This window comes from Bubalus bubalis, chromosome 3 (genome assembly GCF_019923935.1).
Source record: "Bubalus bubalis isolate 160015118507 breed Murrah chromosome 3, NDDB_SH_1, whole genome shotgun sequence".
Classification (NCBI taxonomy): Eukaryota; Metazoa; Chordata; class Mammalia; order Artiodactyla; family Bovidae; genus Bubalus; species Bubalus bubalis.
In genome coordinates, this window is record NC_059159.1 from 9,965,706 (window position 1) to 9,984,342 (window position 18,637).

General features: G+C 58.6%; 2 protein-coding genes across 5 annotated transcripts in view; one reads left to right on the plus strand and one right to left on the minus strand.

Annotated features, from left to right (window-relative positions):
• The first annotated feature begins 1,683 nt into the window (after nucleotides 1-1,683).
• ENGASE (endo-beta-N-acetylglucosaminidase) lies at nucleotides 1,684-10,438 on the plus strand. Of its 4 annotated transcripts, none has more exons than XM_006064129.4 (14): nucleotides 1,684-1,840; nucleotides 2,503-2,570; nucleotides 2,711-2,912; nucleotides 4,355-4,503; nucleotides 5,079-5,236; nucleotides 5,786-5,934; nucleotides 6,267-6,432; nucleotides 7,363-7,466; nucleotides 7,795-7,903; nucleotides 8,083-8,273; nucleotides 8,610-8,758; nucleotides 9,202-9,310; nucleotides 9,678-9,792; nucleotides 9,994-10,438. In XM_006064129.4, the coding sequence occupies exons 1-14, from the start codon at nucleotides 1,719-1,721 to the stop codon at nucleotides 10,411-10,413; spliced, it is 2,211 nt and encodes a 736-aa protein (XP_006064191.4). In that variant the 5' UTR covers nucleotides 1,684-1,718; the 3' UTR covers nucleotides 10,414-10,438. The 4 variants fall into 4 exon arrangements, with proteins under 4 accessions (XP_006064191.4, XP_006064192.4, XP_025135414.3 ...); XM_006064130.4 differs by having other exon boundaries at nucleotides 9,205-9,310; XM_025279630.3 differs by having other exon boundaries at nucleotides 1,766-1,840; nucleotides 2,715-2,912.
• Nucleotides 10,439-13,502: 3,064 nt separating this feature from the next.
• RBFOX3 (RNA binding fox-1 homolog 3) overlaps nucleotides 13,503-18,637 on the minus strand; it is a gene marked incomplete in the record, with an annotated part of 435,130 nt that continues 429,995 nt past the window's right edge. Inside the window, 2 exon segments of the mRNA XM_045164762.1 lie at nucleotides 13,503-14,934; nucleotides 18,459-18,537. Of these exon segments, the coding sequence (XP_045020697.1) occupies nucleotides 14,932-14,934; nucleotides 18,459-18,537 (82 nt within the window).

Consider the following 18,637-nt stretch of genomic DNA (forward strand, 5'->3'; position numbering starts at 1 on the left):
GTAGCTTATTTATTTTATACATAGTGAAGGAGGAAACAGACAGAACAGGCTCCATCTTGAAAGCAGGACTCCATCTTGGGTCAGACTGTGGGCTTTGAGCTATATGCCCAGTAAAAACCAGGCCGCCTGGATGGAAGAGCCCCAGGGTCGTACCTAGACTCTCTGTTGCCTAAAAGAATACCCTAATTATGTGTGTAACCGAATGAGGATTCATGTTCAGTCGTGTCCGACTCTTTGCAACCCCATGGACTGGAGCCTATCAGCCTCCTCAGTTCATGGAATTTTCCAGGCAAGAGTACTGGAGTGGGTTGCCATTTCCTTCTCCACAGGGTCTTCCCAACCCAGGGATCAAACCTATGTCTCCCGCATTGCAGGCAGACACTTTACCGTCTGAGCCGCCACAGAAGTCCATAACCGAATAGAATCATACATTCTATTATGCTTATTGGGGTATGACCACAGGCCTATTGATAATTGTCCACTGTTAACTACCTAGGCTTAAGGCATATGAATAATGGGTTAACTTTGATTGTATCTTTCTTTTCTTTTGTTCAGACTAGTTTCAGGGAATTTGGGGAGGTGGGTTTGGGCAGGTACACTTAGGGTATATAAGGTTTTCAGAAAAACTGGTCGGGGTCCTTGGCTAAGAGGAGACTGCCTTGGGCCCGAAGGTGTAATACACTGCACTCCACTATCTGCATTGTCCTTCCGAGTGAGTTTGTTTCCCGGAACGCGTGGCTACAACGATAGTACTTTGTACCTCTTCATCTGATTTTAGTTTTATTTTTTGTCACCTTTTTTACGTGTAAATTGTCTTGTCCAGAGGCTCAATGATCTCACTCACCCCCAACCCACCCAGCGGAAAAACTCTTTATGTCTCTATTTACCTACTCATTTCAGTATTCCTGATCTATACACGATCTCTTTTTTGATTTGCTTTGAACTGGTTATAACACCTGTCTGAATAACGAGTAGGACAGTCTTTAACACTTGTCCATATTTATACTTCGGAGAAGGCAATGGCACCCCACTCCAGTACTCTTGCCTGGAAAATCCCATGGACGGGGAAGCCTGGTGGGCTGCAGTCCATGGGGTCGCTAGGAGTCGGACACGACTGAGCGACTTCACTTTCACTTCTCACTTTCATGCATTGGAGAAGGAAATGGCAACCCACTCCAGTGTTCTTGCCTGGAGAATCCCAGGGACGGGGGAGCCTGGTGGGCTGCCGTCTATGGGGTCACACAGAGTCGGACACAACTGAAGCGACTTAGCAGCAGCAGCAGAATATTTATACTTGAATGAAAATTATGATTTCACTTTTCCCAGAAAATTATCTTTGAAACAGGGGTTAAGCAAACTGAGTTCAGATATCACTTTCACAATTTACTGACTTTGTGATCTTGAGGAGATTGCTCATCTGAAAAAGAACTCACAAGAACTCACACAAAGGGGTTTTCCGGAGCCCTGGGCTAAGACCCCGCCCATCCCCACGCCCACCGCATCAGCCCCGCCCCATTCCCCGCCCCCAGGCCTTCCTCCTCTACAAAGGCCGGGCGGCAGGTGCGCCAGCCACAGAGCGAGCGGGGTGTCCAGCCTGAGCCTAGTAGGGGCGGGGCAATCGCGCAGAGAAGTCCTCATTGGCCGGCGGGCGGCGGCGGTGGCGGGTCTCGGCCTGCGATTGGCCGGTGGCCGGCGGGTGGTGCGGGCGGGGCAACGTCATGGAGGAGGCAGGGACAGGGACCCGGACGGCGGCGCGGCGGCAGGGGCGGCGGATGCGGGCCCCGGCGACCCTGGAGAAGCAGCGGGATCGGCGGCCGGCAGGGCGGCTGACCCGGAGGAGGTGGGTAAGAGGTCGGCGGGAGAATTCTGCGGATCGATCCTGCGGCCGGACAGTGGGCCGGAGTCGTTGGGCGCCTGGCCTTGGCCAAGGGAGGCCGTAGGCACAGGACAGCGATCTCCGGCCCCCACGCTCACTGTTCGCGGCGGGTTCTGTCCATCGTCCCGCCCGCCCCGCACAGCAGCAGGCACGGACAGAGTCTCGGAGCCTGGGTGCGACCCCATCCTCGGGCGCGTCTGGGAATCCTGGCGCCCTGACTGGAAGCTCCGACATCCTTATCTAAGAAATGGGTTGACTATGCCTCCCTCCCCTGGCCTTGGGTCTGCAGAGAGATTTTAATTGCTCAGTGCAGACCAGTGGGTGTAATTAGGATTATTAGTGTCCATGCTGGGGAGGACAGGGAGGGTGCCTGGCGCGGAACATCTGAACTGGTCTTTGAGGAGGTGGAGGACTGCAGTAGGTGGAGACTGGAGAGAAGGGTGTTCTAGTGTGAGGGAACAGAATGGGCAAAGGCACGTTTCCATAGTTTGCATTAAAAAATGTAAACCAGAGGGCGTCTCCCCCTGCACATCTTCATGGGGTCTGCTCCCTTTGCTTCTACAGGTTCTTTTTCTTTGCCCTTTTATTTAAAAACAAAAAAAACAATTCAATCCTTCTTTGCTTAGAATTGAAGAGGATCAAGAAGAAGCAGTTTTTCGAGAAGTGGTCAGTTTTACCCCAGACCCTTTGCCAGGTGAGAAGGACAGAGGCTCTGAACACTGTTCATGTTCACTCTGGGGCTTCTGGGCTGGGCTGCCCCTTCCCCATCTCAAGTTCTCTATTATGAATTCCATAATTTCCACTGATTCCTCACTGTTTCCCTCCTCTGATCAGTTAGATATTATGACAAGGACACCACCAGACCCATCAGCTTTTACTTGTCTTCCCTGGAGGAACTCTTGGCGTGGAGACCCGATGCGGAGGATGGCTTTAATGTGGCCTTGGGGCCCCCTGAGTGTCGGAACCCCCCTCTGAGCAGCCGGAGGCCCCGAACTTTGATGTGTCATGACATGATGGGCGGGTACCTGGATGACAAGTGAGAACACTGCGAGCGCATGGCCTGGTGTGATGGGAGGAGGGGAGGGGCTGTGCCCGGTGGTGGAAGGAGCACTGGATGTGGAGTCGGGAGTCAGCCAGCCCACCCTGCCACCTACTGTGAGAGGAACTCAGGCTTCAGCCTTTCATCTGTAAGAAGAGGAGGATGGGTTAGGGGCTAGCTTATGCCTCCTTCAGCCCTGAAACTGTCTGATTCTCTGGACTGTCTGCACCTGAAGTCAGGGAGGCTGGAGAAAGCACCATTGCAGGGACCTTCTTCAGACCACCTGGCCCAGTAACTTGGTTCTTCTGCTGATTTCTTTCCTTCACCCTCCTCAGTTCTATTCCATCTTTGCCCGCGGATTCTGGAATCATTCCACTCCCTCCCCAACCCCACCCCAGCTGGGGGCATTTCTTCCCAAGATCCTGCAGGGTCAGCTTAGAGATCTTGTTGTTTAGTTGCTAGGTTGTGTCTGACTCTTTGCGACCCCTAAACTGTAGCCCCTTAGGCTCCTCTGTCCAAGGTATTTCCCAGGCAAAAATACTGCAATGGGTTGCCATCCTCCTCCAGGGGATCTTTCTGACCCAGGGATCGAACCCAGGTCTCCTGGATTGGCAGGTGGATTCTTTACCACTGAGTCACCGGGGAAACCATTAGAGATCTTTAAATATCCATAAAACAGGCTTGGACGTCATAATTGATGGGAAGCCTTGAGTCAGAGCTGGCCATCAAGGTACAGAAGTGGGTGATGAAGCCACTGGTGCAGCTCATGTGGTTGTGAACCCAACCATACCTGCGAGCTGTCTGTGTCCTAGTGAACTGCAGGTGTCGGAATAGAGCAGGGCCCCGGGCTGCTCTATAGACCCCATGGAGGTCTGCGTGAGCCCCTCCAGGTCTCTTTCCTTGTGTTCTGTCTGTCTGTTCATTGAGGCTAAACACGCTCAGTCTTTTGGATCCGATAGCAAGTGCCTGTTGGGCCTGGTGAAAATGCTTCCCTTAAGACTAACCCTCTCAGGACTTCCCTGGTGGTCTGGTGGTTAAGAATCCGCCTTCCAATGCAGAGGGTGTGGGTTCGACTCCTGGTCAGGGAACTAAGATCCCACATGTTGTGGGGCAGCTAAGCCCACATGTCACAACTACTGAGCCCATGTGCTCTGGAGCTCACACTACAACTAGAGAGCCCAAGGATCCCACCTGCTACAACTAAGACCCGACGCAGCAAACAACAACAACAACAACACTAACCCTCTTGACATCCGGGCTGTGACCTGGTGCTACTTCTGAGCCCAGTCGCTGGGCAGGGCCTAGCTCACAACAACCTTTAGTGCCAACTAGATGGAATTAAAGGGAATCTTCACTCGTGTCGCCCTCTCTTTTCACCTTGGGGTCACCATGTCCTCGTCTGTTTCTGGGTCCGGATCTCGTTCTCTTTCTTCACCCAGGTTTATTCAAGGCTCAGCCACACAGACTCCCTATTCCTTTTACCATTGGCAGTACATCGACATCTTTGTGTACTTCAGCCATCACACGGTCACCATCCCCCCAGTAGGCTGGACCAACGCCGCCCACAGGCATGGGGTCTGTGTGCTGGGTAAGAGCCAAGGGCCCACCTGCAACCCAACCAGACTCGTTGGCACACCTGCCTGGGGCCCCAGTGATAAAAGGGCTTGGGTTTGGGGTGCTGTTGGGTGGGTAGACCTCCTTACCAGCCTTGATGAGTTAGGACAGGTGAAGGCAAACTTGTTCTGGAAAAAGGAAATATCCTCAGTTTTCCAGGCCACTGAGTCATGTACTGGGGCTGCCAGAGAGTCAACAGCTCCCACAGACAATAAACAAACAAATGGGCTTGACTGTGATCCCGTGAAACTGTTTTTGCAAGAAGAATTGGGGGCAGGATGTAGGATATAGGTGGTCCACCCCTGGGGGAGAGGAGTGCTTCTCAAGCTTTTCCCTGCATCTGAATAATTTATTATCTAACACTGATTTTGGGGCCCTGCCCCCAGGTATCTTATTTATCTGCCATCTGGGGACACTGGGAATTTGGAATTCTAACAATGTTTTTGCAGGTGACAGTGATGCCGTTGTTGCAGGAACCACACCCTGGGAACTGCTGGGTCTAAGGGGAAATAATCCCCTGGCCTGACCTCGACCTCTCCTGCCCCACAGGGACTTTCATCACTGAATGGAAAGATGGGGAGCGGCTCTGCGAGGCCTTCCTGGCTGGGGATGAGCACTCGTACCGGGCGGTGGCCGATCAGCTGGTCCTGATTGCCCAGTTTTTCCGATTTGACGGCTGGCTGATCAACATTGAGAACTCTCTGAGTGTGAGCACGCCTGCCCTTGGTACCTGGCCCGCCAGCCCCTGTGCCCCAAGGGGACCCTCCGCCATGCTCCTCAGCCTCACCAGGCTGGGTCCCTGCTACCGCAGCGCTTCCTGCATCCCAGCTAGAGCTAGCTCCAACCTCCAGCCCCTCTGCCTCTTCACAGGGAGATGGACATTCTCCAGCGTGATGTCCAGGAACCTTGCCTGGCTGAGCTTTGCTTCTCTGGTTCCTTCAAGGCGGCCCTGTCTTCCTCCTCTGTCTCTGCTTTGCTTGGGCTACATGTGCGACTTCCTTTTCATGGTGCCTTCCCTTTTCATTGGGTTTTACCTTCTCTTGATTGCGGAGTCCATGTCCTTCCTGCTTCAGAAAGAAAGGAAAGTCGGACCTCTGGCTGGACCCTCTGCTCGGCAGCTGTGGGGCCGAGGGGCTTCCGGGACCAGGACCTGTTTGCCCCTGGGGTTAAGTGTCCTGTCTGTCCGGGACCGGGGCGCTCCTCACGAAAGGCCTCTCTGGGCCTCACGGAGGGTCTGTCTCTATGCCTCTCTCCAGCTGGCCGCTGTGGGGAATGTGCCCCACTTCCTCCAGTACCTGACCTCTCAGCTGCATCAGCAGATCCCCGGGGGCCTGGTGCTCTGGTACGACAGCGTGGTGAGCAGCGGGCAGCTCAAATGGCAGAACGAGCTCAACGAGCAGAACAGGTGAGCCTGCAGGCGGGCGGCCTGGGCCCCTGGGCAGGGCCGGAACTTCCTCTGCCTTCTGGAGGTATCACCTACACAGCTGCCCTGGGGGAAAGCAAGGGAGAGGGCAGAGGTGTTTGGTACCCTGACCACAAGCAGACAGAATTAATGCCTTGTCAAGCCTGGCTGCGCCCAGGGTTACCGGCCACAGTTTGTGGTCTAGGTGCGGGGCTCTTCGGAAGCAGACTCTGCTCGTCCCGGAGGCAGGCAGCGTGCAGTCCGTGGGCCCAGCAGACGCAGGTGCTTGAAGGGAGAACGCCTGGGCTTCACGGCCCACCCGTGCCGCCCCCCAGAGTCTTCTTCGATTCCTGCGATGGCTTCTTCACCAACTATAACTGGCGGGAGGAGCATCTGGAGCGGATGCTGGGTCAGGCCGGGGAGCGCCTGGCGGATGTGTACGTGGGTGTGGACGTGTTCGCCCGCGGGAATGTCGTCGGGGGCCGGTTCGACACGAACAAGGTGGGTGGTGGCCTTTGAGGCCGGGGAGGTGGTGGCCGTGGCCTGGGTGCTTCGTGTTCCTGTGGACCCCTCATTCCACCTGCACCTCACGGGTAAGAGAGGCAGCAATGATCCTCCCCCAAGTGGGGACCCCGAGGCCCCGAGAACAGGCTGTGCCCTAAAATCCTAACTTTCAGCCCATCTCTTCAGATGGTACGGTTTTTCCGTAGATGCTAATGGACAAAGCACCTGTTCCGACCATGGGTCTCACAGACAGCTCTACTTCCTTCTGGACTCGGTGCTTTGAGGGGCACTGAACTGGCCTTTTAGCGCATCATGTGGACGCGGGGGTGGGGTGGGGTGGGGCCAGAAGCCAGGGAGCATGTTTTGGTGTTTCCTTAGCTCAGGGCGAAGGACTGAGGTCACACACCCACAGTTTTGGGAACTGCTGGTTTGATTAACTAGTGAGGTTTTTCTGGCAAGGGAAATCTTGTCGGCAGCGAGAAAAGAGGAAGAGAGGCCGCGGGGGTGGGGGGGGGGGGGGCGCCGCACCTGGTGTGGGATAAATAGGGAATCAGCCCGTCCCCAGGCTGTCAATCCTGCCCTTCCCAGGTGCCGCGAGGACGTTCTCAACTCATTAATTAAGCTTTTAAGTGAATAAATTAATCCAATAACTGAAGATTCTCTCCGCCCCCCTGTGAGTCTGATAATAGAACGAAGTGTAGTGAGAGAGAGAGACGTGTCTCCTGTGGGCGTCCCGCGTACAGACCCCTGCCCCTCGGATTTTTTCCTCCGCGCCTCCCTGCCGCCTTGCGCCCTCTTCAGGGCAGCTGCGGAACTTCAGGGATGAACCCTAAAGCCCCGGAGGTTGCCCCTTGCCTAAGCCCCTCATCCTGTGCGTGGACTCTGGTTGTTGGCACCGGGGCATCTCCCTGACTCCTATCTCCCCAGTCGCTGGAGCTGATTCGGAAGCACGGGTTCTCGGCGGCCCTGTTTGCGCCTGGCTGGGTGTACGAGTGTTTGGAGAAGGGGAATTTCTTCCAGAACCAGGACAAGTGAGTCCCTGGTGTCCCAGGGCCTGGGTGTGGCCAGTGGCAGGGAGGGTCTCAGGTGATTTCCCCAGGTTCTGGCCAGGCTCAGTTGAGGAGTGAGGGTTAAGACAAGGCATGGGGCTCAGCTGCCCTGGCTGCTCCTGGGGGTCCTTGAGACCAGTTACACAGGAAGGATGAAAACTGGGGACCCCAAGGGACCACTTCGTACAGACGCTCAGTGGGGGCTGAGGTCACTTGGTAAGGGGTGCAGGAAAGCTTAGGGTCATGAGAGTGAGTTCGGGGTGCTGCAGTGCCCTCTTGGGGACCTGAGCCTCCATGCATTTCTCCGTAGGTTCTGGAGTTTGCTGGAACGCTACTTGCCCACACACAGCATCTGCTCCTTGCCCTTTGTCACTTCCTTCTGCCTGGGCTTGGGGACTCGAAGAGTCTACTATGGCCAGGTATGTGGGTCCTGCTCTGGGTGGCCGGGGGCCAGGGGCTTCCTGGACGTGGCTGCTTCTGGGTGAAGGGGCTGCCTTCTCTCCGGCCTTTGGGCCTCCCCTGGGACTGGTGGGAGGGGCGTTGGGTGTGATAGCTCCTTCTGCCCCCAGTGCCCCTCCACCTCTGCCTCACCCTTCAGGAGGAGGCCGCGGGGCCCTGGTACCACCCGAGCGCCCAGGAGATCCAGCCCCTGTTTGGAGAGCACAGGCTGGAAGGGGACGGGCAGGGCTGGGTGAAGACGCACTGCTGTCTGGAGGACGCCTGGAACGGGGGCAGCTCTCTGCTCATCCGGGGGCTGATTCCACCCGAGGTTGGAAACGTGGCTGTGAGGTAGGTGAGTGAGGCGGGCTGGGACCTGGGGCCCGTCAGCTGCCCCTGTCATCCTTGTCGGTTGCTAAAACCGGACAGGTGGGCAGCAGAGGCCAGAAGGAGGACAAACTGGGATTTTGTTTTACTCTGTGAAGAACATGCAACATCCAGTTTTCGCCGCTTCGAGTGTCCAGGAGAGTAGCATCAGCTGCCTGCATGCTGTTGCGTGCCTCTTCCACCCAGCGGCCCACCCTCCTCCCCGTCCTGGAGGGAGAAGTTGGCGGCTGGGACCTGGAGCAGCGCCGGCTTTCCAGTAGTCTCCCCGCAGCCTCTCATCTCTGGACCTTTCTTCTCCAGGTTATTCTCCCTGCAGGTCCCAGTGCCACCCAAGATCTTCGTGTCCCTGGTGTACAAGCTGGAAGGGACTTCGGCGGTGGGGGTGGCTTTGGAGCTCACCACAGGGGACGCGGGCAGCTGTCACGTGGGAGGCATCTCGGTGCTGAGTGGTGAGTGGACGTGGTTGGCGCCTCCCTTCCTTACAGGCTTCTCCCTTCTCGGGGTGTGTCAGGGAGGAGGAGGCTAGGGGTGTGGAGGCGGCTGGGGTTGAGGTGCTGCTCTGAGCCGGGCCTGGACTGGGGGTCCGCCTCTGAGTGGGAGCCTCTGGGCCACAGAGGCCCTGTGGCGTGGGGTTGGACGTGTGGGCCCACGGCAGCTCTCCTGCCAGCAGTGCCCCAAGTGGGAGGATGTCCTCGGGCCAGTCCTGGGCATCCATCCCCAAGCTTCCCTCCTCTCCTCCCAGTTCTCCATTCCCCAAGGCCTCAGTCCATTGGGCTGAGTACCTGGGGCTACCAGGGCATCTTGGGGGGCCTCTGGCTCCCTGTTCAGTGACACCTCCCAGTGCCGTTTCCTTTGGACTCCGCTTGTTAAAGTTCTGTGTCTCTTCCTCCAGCAGAAACGAGCTCAAGGCGCAGTCCCCGACCCCTCCGGGTGCCCCCAACCAAGCTGGCCAAATGGGTGGGCCGCTGCGGCCAGCAGCTCCGTGGGGGCTGGGTCCAGCGGTGAGTCCCCCCTCTTTTCCTGTTGAGTCCCCAGCAGAGGATGGCCACACCACCATGGTGAGGATTAGAGAGTGAGGGGCCCTCCACTGAGAAACCACAGAATTGGAGGGATATAGGTGCCCCAGCAGCAGCAGCAGCAGGGGCCATGGGCCAGTCCTCCCAGATTTCAGGCAGCTCAATGACACAAGCCCAAGGATGCTTGCTGGGAAAGGTCACGATCACGGTCATGGCTTAGGTCCAGGTTTCCCACTGATCACAGGGTCCACTTTGGGATGGACCTCCCTGTGGCTCCGGGCTTCTGTGAGCAGCCAGTCTGCAGGTGCCGGGCTGAGGCCCCTTATGACTGGTCTCTCTCTGTCTCTCCCAGCTGCTACGAAGTGACTCTGCGGGGCTGCCTCCTGCAGGACCTCTTTGTTAATTTCTCCCGGCCTCCGGGCAGCCAGAAGGAGGAGAACTTCATCTGTCGCCTTGGAGAGCTCCAGGTGAGGCATCCCAGGGACCTGGCTGGAGCTTGGCCAGGGAATCTGTGCCCCTTGCAGACGAGGCCGGACACCCACCCGCCCTCTCCTCTGGCTCAGAGGGGAGCTGGGGCAGGGGTGCCATGGCTGGGACCGTGCAGGGCCAGGTGGCCCCCAACCTTCTCTAGGCTCCCGGGCTGAACTTAGCCCTGTCTCTTCTGCCAGGTGGTGGATGCCAACAGCCTGCTGACCCCGCTCCCCCAGGTGCAGGCTGTGACGGTCTCGCATGTGCGCTGGCAGCCGGCCGCCTCCGAGCATGAGGGCGGCCCCGCCGGGCTGCGGCTCAGCTGTACTCTCCACTGGGCCTACCTCCTTCCCCGCGTCCGGTGCTTCCGGATCCACTGCTGCCGAGGATCGGAAGGTGGCTCTCCCGGCAGCGGGCCTTCGGAGCCAGGGAGGCCCAGGCTGCTGGGCCTGGCTTTCGTCAACCGGTATCGGATAGTGGGCCTGGCAGTGGCAGCCGCGGAGCCTGGCCAGGATGGCCGCGTGGAGTTCCTGGTGGAGCCTGTCCCCAAAGAGGGGTTCCTGGTGCCTCAGGCCGAGTGGGGCAGGGCGGCCATGCTCTACTCCATGCCCCGCACGTGAGCAGACATTAAAGCAGAGTCTCCTATCTCAAGGCTAAAGGCTTCTTCTGCGCAGGGGCCTCACACAAGTGTTCGGGGAAGACCCGGGTCCTGAGGGCTGGGCGAGAAGACCGTGGGTGAGGTGTCTGTGGCTCTTCATTGGGGCATTGCAATAGGAAAGCTGAGAAGTTGGTTTGCTGAGTTGATAATTCCCAGGGGTGAATGGACACCCCCCCCCCCCACTCTTGGTTTCATCTCTCTCAGTAGTATACTATACCAGGTACAAGTGAAAAGATTTGGGAACATTTAGCCTAGAAAATTCCATAGAGTATTGCCTAATAGGCCAAGAGACACTTATGCTGACAATGGTGACCTTTTATTCCTGCAGTTGGAACAATTAGGAACGTGCTTCACTGTGGCGGGAGGGCCTCTGAGCAGGGCCCTGAGGCGCTTCCTAGGGTGGGAATGAGATAGAGGGGCCGCAATGGGGATGCAGAGCTGGGATTGGGGCGGGGGTGGTAGCATAGGAACAGCAGCCCCTGCAGGTACTGGGAGGGGGTCCCTGGGGTGCCTTCTACCCCAGCAGTGGGAGCCCCTGGCCAGGCTGTGCCAGGTCACACCAACCCCCGGCAGGGTGGGCACATGGGCCAGACCACCTGGTGACCTGGCTTCCCTGGCTTACTGTTCTCCAGAGCCAGAGTCACTTCTGGAACGTCCCCACTGGCCTTTGGTCCTGCTTCATCTCTTCTGGGTTGTAGGTGGGAGCCAGTGAGCTTGGGCAGCAGGTGGCCGGGCAGTACCCAGGAAGGCCCTTTGGGCTGCACCCAGCAGCCCCCAGCCCTGTGTGGGGGCTCCAGGTCGCCTCCTGCCTCCACACCCTCCTGCTTAGCCGGTCGCTTGAGCAGGTGTTAGCCCGGAGCATCACGGCGCGGGGGCTGCGGCTCTCTCCACTGGGGTCCCTCCTGCCTCCTCCTCTCTGCAGCCCCTCCCTCCGTCCTCTGCCCGAGCTGAGGCTGCCTAGCGGTTCTGCATAGGGATGAGGCGGGGGTCAGCGAGCCAGAGACAGCCCCTCCTGCCACACAGCTCGCCTTTGACCCCATGGGCTGCCGCGGTGGCTTCCTGGGAGGGATCTCGGCCCCGCAGCCTCAGGGAACCCTGCTCCCCTCCCCTCTCCAGGCCCAAGTGGGCTCTGCTGTGGCCCTCTGATGAAGGCCGTCAGCCCCTCGTTCTTGGGGATCTCTCACCTCCAGGCCCCACAGGCCAGCAATGGGGGTGTTACTTCCCTGTTCCTCTTGTCCTCCCCTCTGTGCTACGAGATGTGGATGATGGCAAGGGCCAGGACACTCTGGGGTGACCTCTCAGCTCGGAGAGTGGGGCTCCTATGCCAGCGCAGGGTCAGCAGACTTGATTTGCGCTGCAGAGAAGGGAGAGGCCGCCAGGCGGCAGCGCAGCCACACTGTATCCGCCCTGGCCCTCGACTGGGAGAGGACAGAGTGGCTCAGTGGTGAAGAATCGCCTGCCAAGCAGGAGACACAGGGCACATGGGTTTGACCCCTGGGCTGGGAAGATCCCCTGGAGAAGGAAATGGCAACCCACTCCAATACTCTTGGCCTGAGAAATCCCACAGACAGGAGGACAGGGGGACTACGGTCCACAGGGTCACTGAATTGTCAGACACTCAGACTTAGCCACTGAGCCTGCACACACAGGATACAGGAGTCTCCTCGGTGGACAGCGGCCTCTGTCTCAACCTGCCCTGCTTCCCAGGTGCCCATGTGCCCCCTTCACACGCAGGAACTCAGGGTCCAGGTCTTTCCTAACTGGGAACATTTAACTCTTCATGCCCCACACTGTGGCCCAGCTCAGTCCCAGGGTGGGAAGAGGTTTGTTTGGGAGGGGGATGATGGCTCTGGTGGGCCAGGAAGACCATTTCCAGTGTCTGACCCTGAAAAGGCCTCCCAGAGCCCCTGGTTTTCCCAGGACTGTCGGGGTTGGGGAACCGCTCCCTTGACTTTTCCTGGAAATGTTTTGAGCCTCCCCATTTTAAACTGGGGGTGAGGGCTCCCACCTGCCCCTGCCGCCCAGTCCCCAGGGATGGGGGTCAGCGGGGGGACATAGCCAGGCACCCAGAAGTGGGCAGCACAGCTGTGATGCCCTGCTGCTCTTATTTCAGGAGCACTCCCCCTTCCTTTTTTAAGTGCTAGTTTTCTGAATATTTTATGCAGAGAAGGAGGGAAAATTTATAGTGGCAATTATTTTCTCACAGTCTGGTGAGCAAGCAATTAGAGGTAAGGGGGTTTAGCAGAGCGTGGCATGCGGAGGGATCGCACAGCCCCAGCTCCCCTAGAGCACAGTCCCCAGTCCCACCGACGTAAAGGCTCGTATGCAGGAAAATTAATATGTCGGCATTTAAGCTCGTGCCCCTCTGGTGTGTGTAATCGCCCTGAAATAAATTATCTGGAGCTGTGAAAAATGAAGAGCGCGGTCCTGGCGAGACATGGAGGGGGCAGTGTGGTTGGGTTTGGAGTACGCCCCCCACTGCAGCTCCCAGCCCATGGCTTTCAGGCTGTTGGTTTGAATTCTGCTGCTTCTCCTCCCAGCTCACCCTCCTCTCCCAGGAGTGGGTGGTGGAGGGTGGTGGCCACTCACACTGCCCCATCCGGCCAGGGTTGGGGGCTCACAGGGGTGGCGCAGGGGGGGCTTACCTTTAAGCAGCTCCGTTCCTTGGGACCATGGCTGGCCCCGAGTGCAGCAGCCTCAACCGCCCAGCTGGCCCTCTCTCATCCCGGGGCGGGAGGCAGGCTGGGGACTGCCTGCGGTCAGGCCCCATCAGGGGCAGCAACTGCTGAGCGGCAGCCAGTTGTGGCGGTGATGGGGTGGGGCTGCCGCCTTAGACTGACTTCATAGACCTTACCCGCAGGCTAGGAGCCCTGCCTCCAGACTCCAGAGGCGGGATGGAGGAGAGGATGGGGGTACTAGAATCTCTCCCAGAAGGGTCTTCTGACTCCCCCTGGCCATCTGGCTTCCTAGGAGAAAGAAGCTGCCTGTCCTGGTCCTCTGTGCCCTCTCCCCTCTGTGCCCAGGGGGCCGGCCAATCAAAAAGAGTTGTCCTGGTTTGAAGAAAAATCTTTATTAATAATCTTAATAATAATAATACGGTTGATTTAAATGGTCACACCTTGGAAGCATACAGAATGATAAGAAAGGAAGCCTGGGGCCTGGCTGCAGTCCTGGGGGTGGGGGGTGGGGGGCGGGAGGGCCCAGGGCCGGTGGGGGGTGGGGCGGTGGGGCTGAGCGGCTGCAAGAAAAGGGCCCAGAACAGCAGAGGGTCGAGGGGCCTGTACAGAGGACGAAGCCGGAGGCGGGGCGGGGCTATGTACACCGGGAATAGAAAAGGAGACTCATCTCAGTAGCTTCAGGAGCTGATGCTGAATATAAAGTGAGGTGTATTTTTTTTTTCTTTTTTACCTTTTAAGTTTCATGAGACAGTGGAGCCATGTTGGGAGCCTACATCTTTTGTTCTTTTCTGCTGCTTCCCCGACTCCAGCTCTCTCTGCCTGGCCAGGGGCTCCTCCCTGCTGCCCACTGTCTGCGGCCACCCTGGGACCTGATCTGGGAGCAGGGGAGAGGGCCATAGACCACCCAGGCCTTCCCCTACCCCCTCGCTCTCTCTGCTCGGATGTGCCGTCCAGACCCACAGCACTGTGACCCCAACCTCACTGTGAAACCAGGCACTGGCCAGTCCCGTCCCTCTGTTTCAGCTGCAGCGGTGAGGCTGGCCTTCCCTCCCCTGGGCCAGACCCAGGGCCTCCTCCAGAAAGGGAACCAGAAACCCACCAGTCCGAGCCAAGTCCTCAGCCTTCAGGCCCCCACCCCCTGGCCGGGCAGCTGGAGCCCCCTGACGTGGAGGGGCCCTGGGTGCCCCGGAGTTCTGGAAAGACATCAGCCCTTGGTGTTGGGTTTGGAGCCCAGGGCTGCTGCTGGTCGGTCGGACAGTCTCCGGCGCTGCCAACTCCTCCTCCTCAGGTTTGCAGGACACGGGTGTTGGCGGCGAGGCAGGAGGGGTAGCTGGGGCCCAGAGCGGGAGACACGGGTGGGGGGGTGACCGGGCACAGCCGAAGCCCTGGGATGAGAAGCCGACCCCCTCCCGCGCCCGTCCCTCCGCTGGCACCGTTGGCAGCCAAGGTCAAGTCCTTCTGGCTGCTCTTCCTGCTCGGGCCTGCAGCCTCTCGCCACTGGCCCCACGCTGCCCCGAGTGGGGCCCGGAAGGAAGACTTGGTAGAAAATGAGGCACCCCCCCACCTCTCCACCCCCCATCTTCCTGCAGACTTGCTCCCTCGCTGCGGTGGGTGCGGCGGCTCGCGGGCTCACGGACTCGGACGTGGTGGATGCTTCTCGGTTTAGTTGTTGTTTTTGTTGCTTGGATCTGAACATCTTTTTTTTTTTTTTATTTTGTTTTTTGTTTTGTGATTTTTTTTGTGTGTGATTTTTTTGTTTTGTTTTTGCCCTTCATGGTCCAAGAAGGAAACGGCAGAAGCTTTCACTACAACAGAAACAGAAAGGCAGGACTTGCAGTTCACAGAAGCAACTGCCGGGTGTGCTATGGGGGGAGGGCGGCAGGCTCTGGGGCCCTGGGCGCCAGGTGGGTGAGGGGAGGGCGCCCCACACTGGCCCCACTCCCCATCTTGCGTAAGGGAATTGAATGCAGACCTCTGCCCTCCAGCAGGGAGAAAGGGGGGATGGTGGCAGGGATGGAAGAGCCACAGCCAGCTGGCAGAAGCTACTGGTGGACTCTGCTGGGCCCTGGGTGGGCAGGGCCTGGCTGCTGGGGCAGATGAGGGCAGAGGTCAGGGCATGGTGGGTGGATGGCACTGCACAGGCCATGTCGGGGGGTCTGGAATGAGGCAGCTGAGAGGGTGTTCAGGCAGTGGAGGTAAGCTGGCTGGGTACACTCTAGAGGCCTGCTCACCCCACCAACCTGAAACCATGTGCTGGTGGAGTGGGTGGAGGCCCATGCCCTGGCTGGCAGGGACCTGTGCCCTCTAGCTGGCCGTCCATACCCCCCGGAAGCCAGCTCTGGCACATAGGAGCCCAGGGCCTCCTTGTCCCGGCCACTTTCTCCTGTAACAGAGGCGACAGGGCCACACATGAAGCTTCCAGAAGCTCCCCCAGCCATCTCAGCTTTACCTGCAGGCCCCAGAGCCCTGCAGCAGAGCTGAGCCCCGACCTTCTCTGGACAGGAGGTGGGTGCTAAGCACTGTCCCGCCAGAGGGGCTGGATGGTGAGCACCACCTTTCCCTGCTCTCTCGCTCAGACTCCCCTTCCGGAAGGGTACCCGGAAAAGAACATTTCAAGCTTGGGGAAGGGAAGGCAGGGCTGCACTCAAATACAGACCGGGGTGCCAGGCTGGCAGGGACCCCGTCTCCAGAGTGTGGCCGGATTGGAAAGACTCACGAGTGTGGGCAGTGGGGCAGACAGGCTAAGAGAGGGCCCCTGGGCACTGCAGGGCTGGACCACTTTTAGACTCTTTCATTTCTTGTAACAGAGGCTAAGGAACCCCTGAGGCTGGTGTGGCTCCCCCACGACTTGTGACAACTTCAGCAGGAAACATCAGTCAGATTTAATCAGAATTGTGAGTTTAGCTGAATGGGGACAAGGAGGGCAGAGACAGCTACTCCTGTGATTAGCTGGGTGAAGATCAGGAGTGACCACTGTCGAGGCTGGGAAACCACCAAGTGGGGCAGACAGACAAGAGCCCCTCGCCGCCTGAACCCCAGGGGCAGGGGCAGGGCTGTGGCCAGACTGGCTGGGGTGGCTTCCTTGGGGCGGGGTGGGGACAGGTGACAGGAGAGTGGGCATGGCTCTCTCGGGCTCTATTGCTACTTCTTGAGAAGAGGTCTTCTAGTAGCCTAGCCCCTCCCACTCTGTGCGTCCTATACCTGAAATGGCTCAGGGCTGGGGGTGGGGTGGGGCACAACATCAACAGAGTCAAAATAGGAACCAAGGTTTCAGACATACAGGGGTGACCAGGGTCAAAGACACACACGCCATCGTGGGGGGAGACCAGCTGGCCAGAGGTAAAACCTATGGACTTAAAGAGTCGCGGAGGTCAGCGGCGCGTGTCGCTGACCGGGAGGGGCGCACTGTCCTCGGAGTGGCTGTGCCTGCTTTTGGACTGCTGGGTTTGGTGTGTACTAGGCAGTCAGAGTGAATGCTGTTAGGGGCTGGGCCTCTTGCTAGTAGGGGGTGAAGCGGCTGTACCCTCCTCGGCAGAGGCTAGCCTGCAACATCAAAGATGAAAAACAGCCAATCAGTACCGCCTTTCGGGAGGGGAGGGGGAAAGCAAAAAGAAAAAAAAGAAAAACAAAAACAAAAAGAGAAACAGCTAAATCCCGTCTTCTGCCCCCTCCCTTCCGTTCTGCCTTGGGGAGAATGGGCGCTGGTTGTCATGGCAGCCGGAGGGGCGCTGGGCCTATTTCTGATGTGGTTGGTGGCCTCAGAGTCAGAGAGGTGCTGGGGTCACCAGCCATGGAGCTTCTGGATAACGAGGTCTGAGATGTCTTTTGGGCACTTTGTTGGCTCAGGCCTGACCCTTCCCTGCCAGCTTCCTCCATCGGCTGTCATCTGGGGGAGGTCGGAGCAGAAGCCCCGCCTCCTCCGTGCCCATCGGGGCTGGCGTGGGGGGCGGGGGGCGGTGGTGGTGCAGGCCTCAGCCCCTCCAGGCACCGGAGGGGAGAGGGGCCTCTAGTCAGGGTTCCTGGGGCCTTGGCTCTATCAGGAAGGACTGTGTCTGCTCATCCAGCTCCAGGGGCCTTCTGGGGTCCCATCCAGCTCCAGGGGCCTTCTGGGGTCCCTGCGCCTCCTCCATCCAGCCGGGAGGACAGGCCTTTGGCACGCTCTCTCCCGTGCCCCGGGGCTCCCCTGGGCCAGGGAGCCCTACACAGGACCCTTCTGCAGTTTCCCCAGAGAAAGGAATGGCCAGTGCCAGAGCAGAAAAGTTGCAGGGGGAAAAAAACCAAGAGAATCTTATAAAAATAAAAGAAAACATAAGAGGGAACCCTCTGTGAATTAACAAAAGCTTTTAGCTAACAGCTTTGCAGAGGGCCTGGCGATTCTGAAGCCAAGGAGTCTGCAAGCCAGTTTCGGGGCCTTCATCCGGGAGTGGGCCTGGGCCCACCCCCCAACCCAGAGGCCTGCGACCCATGGCTCCTTGGGATGTCTGAGGCTCATTAAAAATCAAAAAAAGACAAAACGAAAATTGGGAGGGAGTAATCAAGAACAAGGGAGATGAAAATAAAAATCCATATTGTCTCTGAAGCTCCTCCCTCTTTACCCTGCCCAAAACGTTTTCATCTTTGATGCTGGATGCCAAGCTAGTTAAAAACCGACATTAATACCCCATGGGGTCGGGGTGGGCCTGGAAGGTAGGTGTTCACTGGAAGCAGATTTTGGGGTACAGAGTGAGCTGGGCTGTATGTGTCAAGAGCTGGCCATACATACACACACACACAGACACACTGGCCCGCGCACCTCCGGGCCTCAGCAGGCCGTCAGAAGTGCGCCGCCTCCGCCCCCTGCCGAAGCCCAGGGCAGAGGCCCCGCCTCCCCAGGAGAGACCTTCAGGCCCAGCTGGGAGCCATGGAGAGGTCACGGAGCAGGGGCGTGGGTGATGTGAGGAAAGGTACAGCAAGGCGGTGACAACACAGAGGGACCGTGGCACGGACACACCCACACAAGAGGAAGCGGAGGCCCTGCCTGCCTCTGGAGCCCCTGCCAGGAGGTTCTGTTGGGTTTTCCCAGTCCAGGGAATGGAAGGCCAGGATGCTCGGACTTTAGTTACAGGGCTCAGCAAAGCGGGCCACACCAGAAGGTCTTCCAGACGACGTTACCGGGCAGCTGCCTGTCTGGGCGGGCCTGCCTCCCTCTGACTCCACAGAGCACAAGGGGCAAGTCCTGCCCAGCTCAGATCCAGGCCCCTGTCCTGCCAGGCACCAGGCCGAGGTCTGGGACGTTTCCCTAAGGGCCTGCCCGCCCGCCCCAGCCTCAGCCTGGCCCGGGCCTCCTTACCATGGTTCCAATGCTGTAGGTCGCCGCGGGGCCGATGGTGTGGTGGTAGGGGTCAGCAGCCGCATAGACTCTGCCGTAACTGGGGAGGTGAGCACAGGGAGGGGGGTGGGGGGGGCGACAGGGCAGGTGAGGGTCTTCCGCCTCCCTGGAGACAGCACCCCAAGGCCCTGCCCTCCCCT

Coding starts and splice junctions, on each gene's coding strand:
- ENGASE (XM_006064129.4), top strand. CDS start 1,719: ATGGAGGAGGCAGGGACAGGGACCCGGACGGCGGCGCGGCGGCAGGGG. Junction 1,841..2,502: donor GGGCGGCTGACCCGGAGGAG/GTGGGTAAGAGG, acceptor TTCTTTGCTTAG/AATTGAAGAGGATCAAGAAG. Junction 6,433..7,362: donor GCCGGTTCGACACGAACAAG/GTGGGTGGTGGC, acceptor CTATCTCCCCAG/TCGCTGGAGCTGATTCGGAA.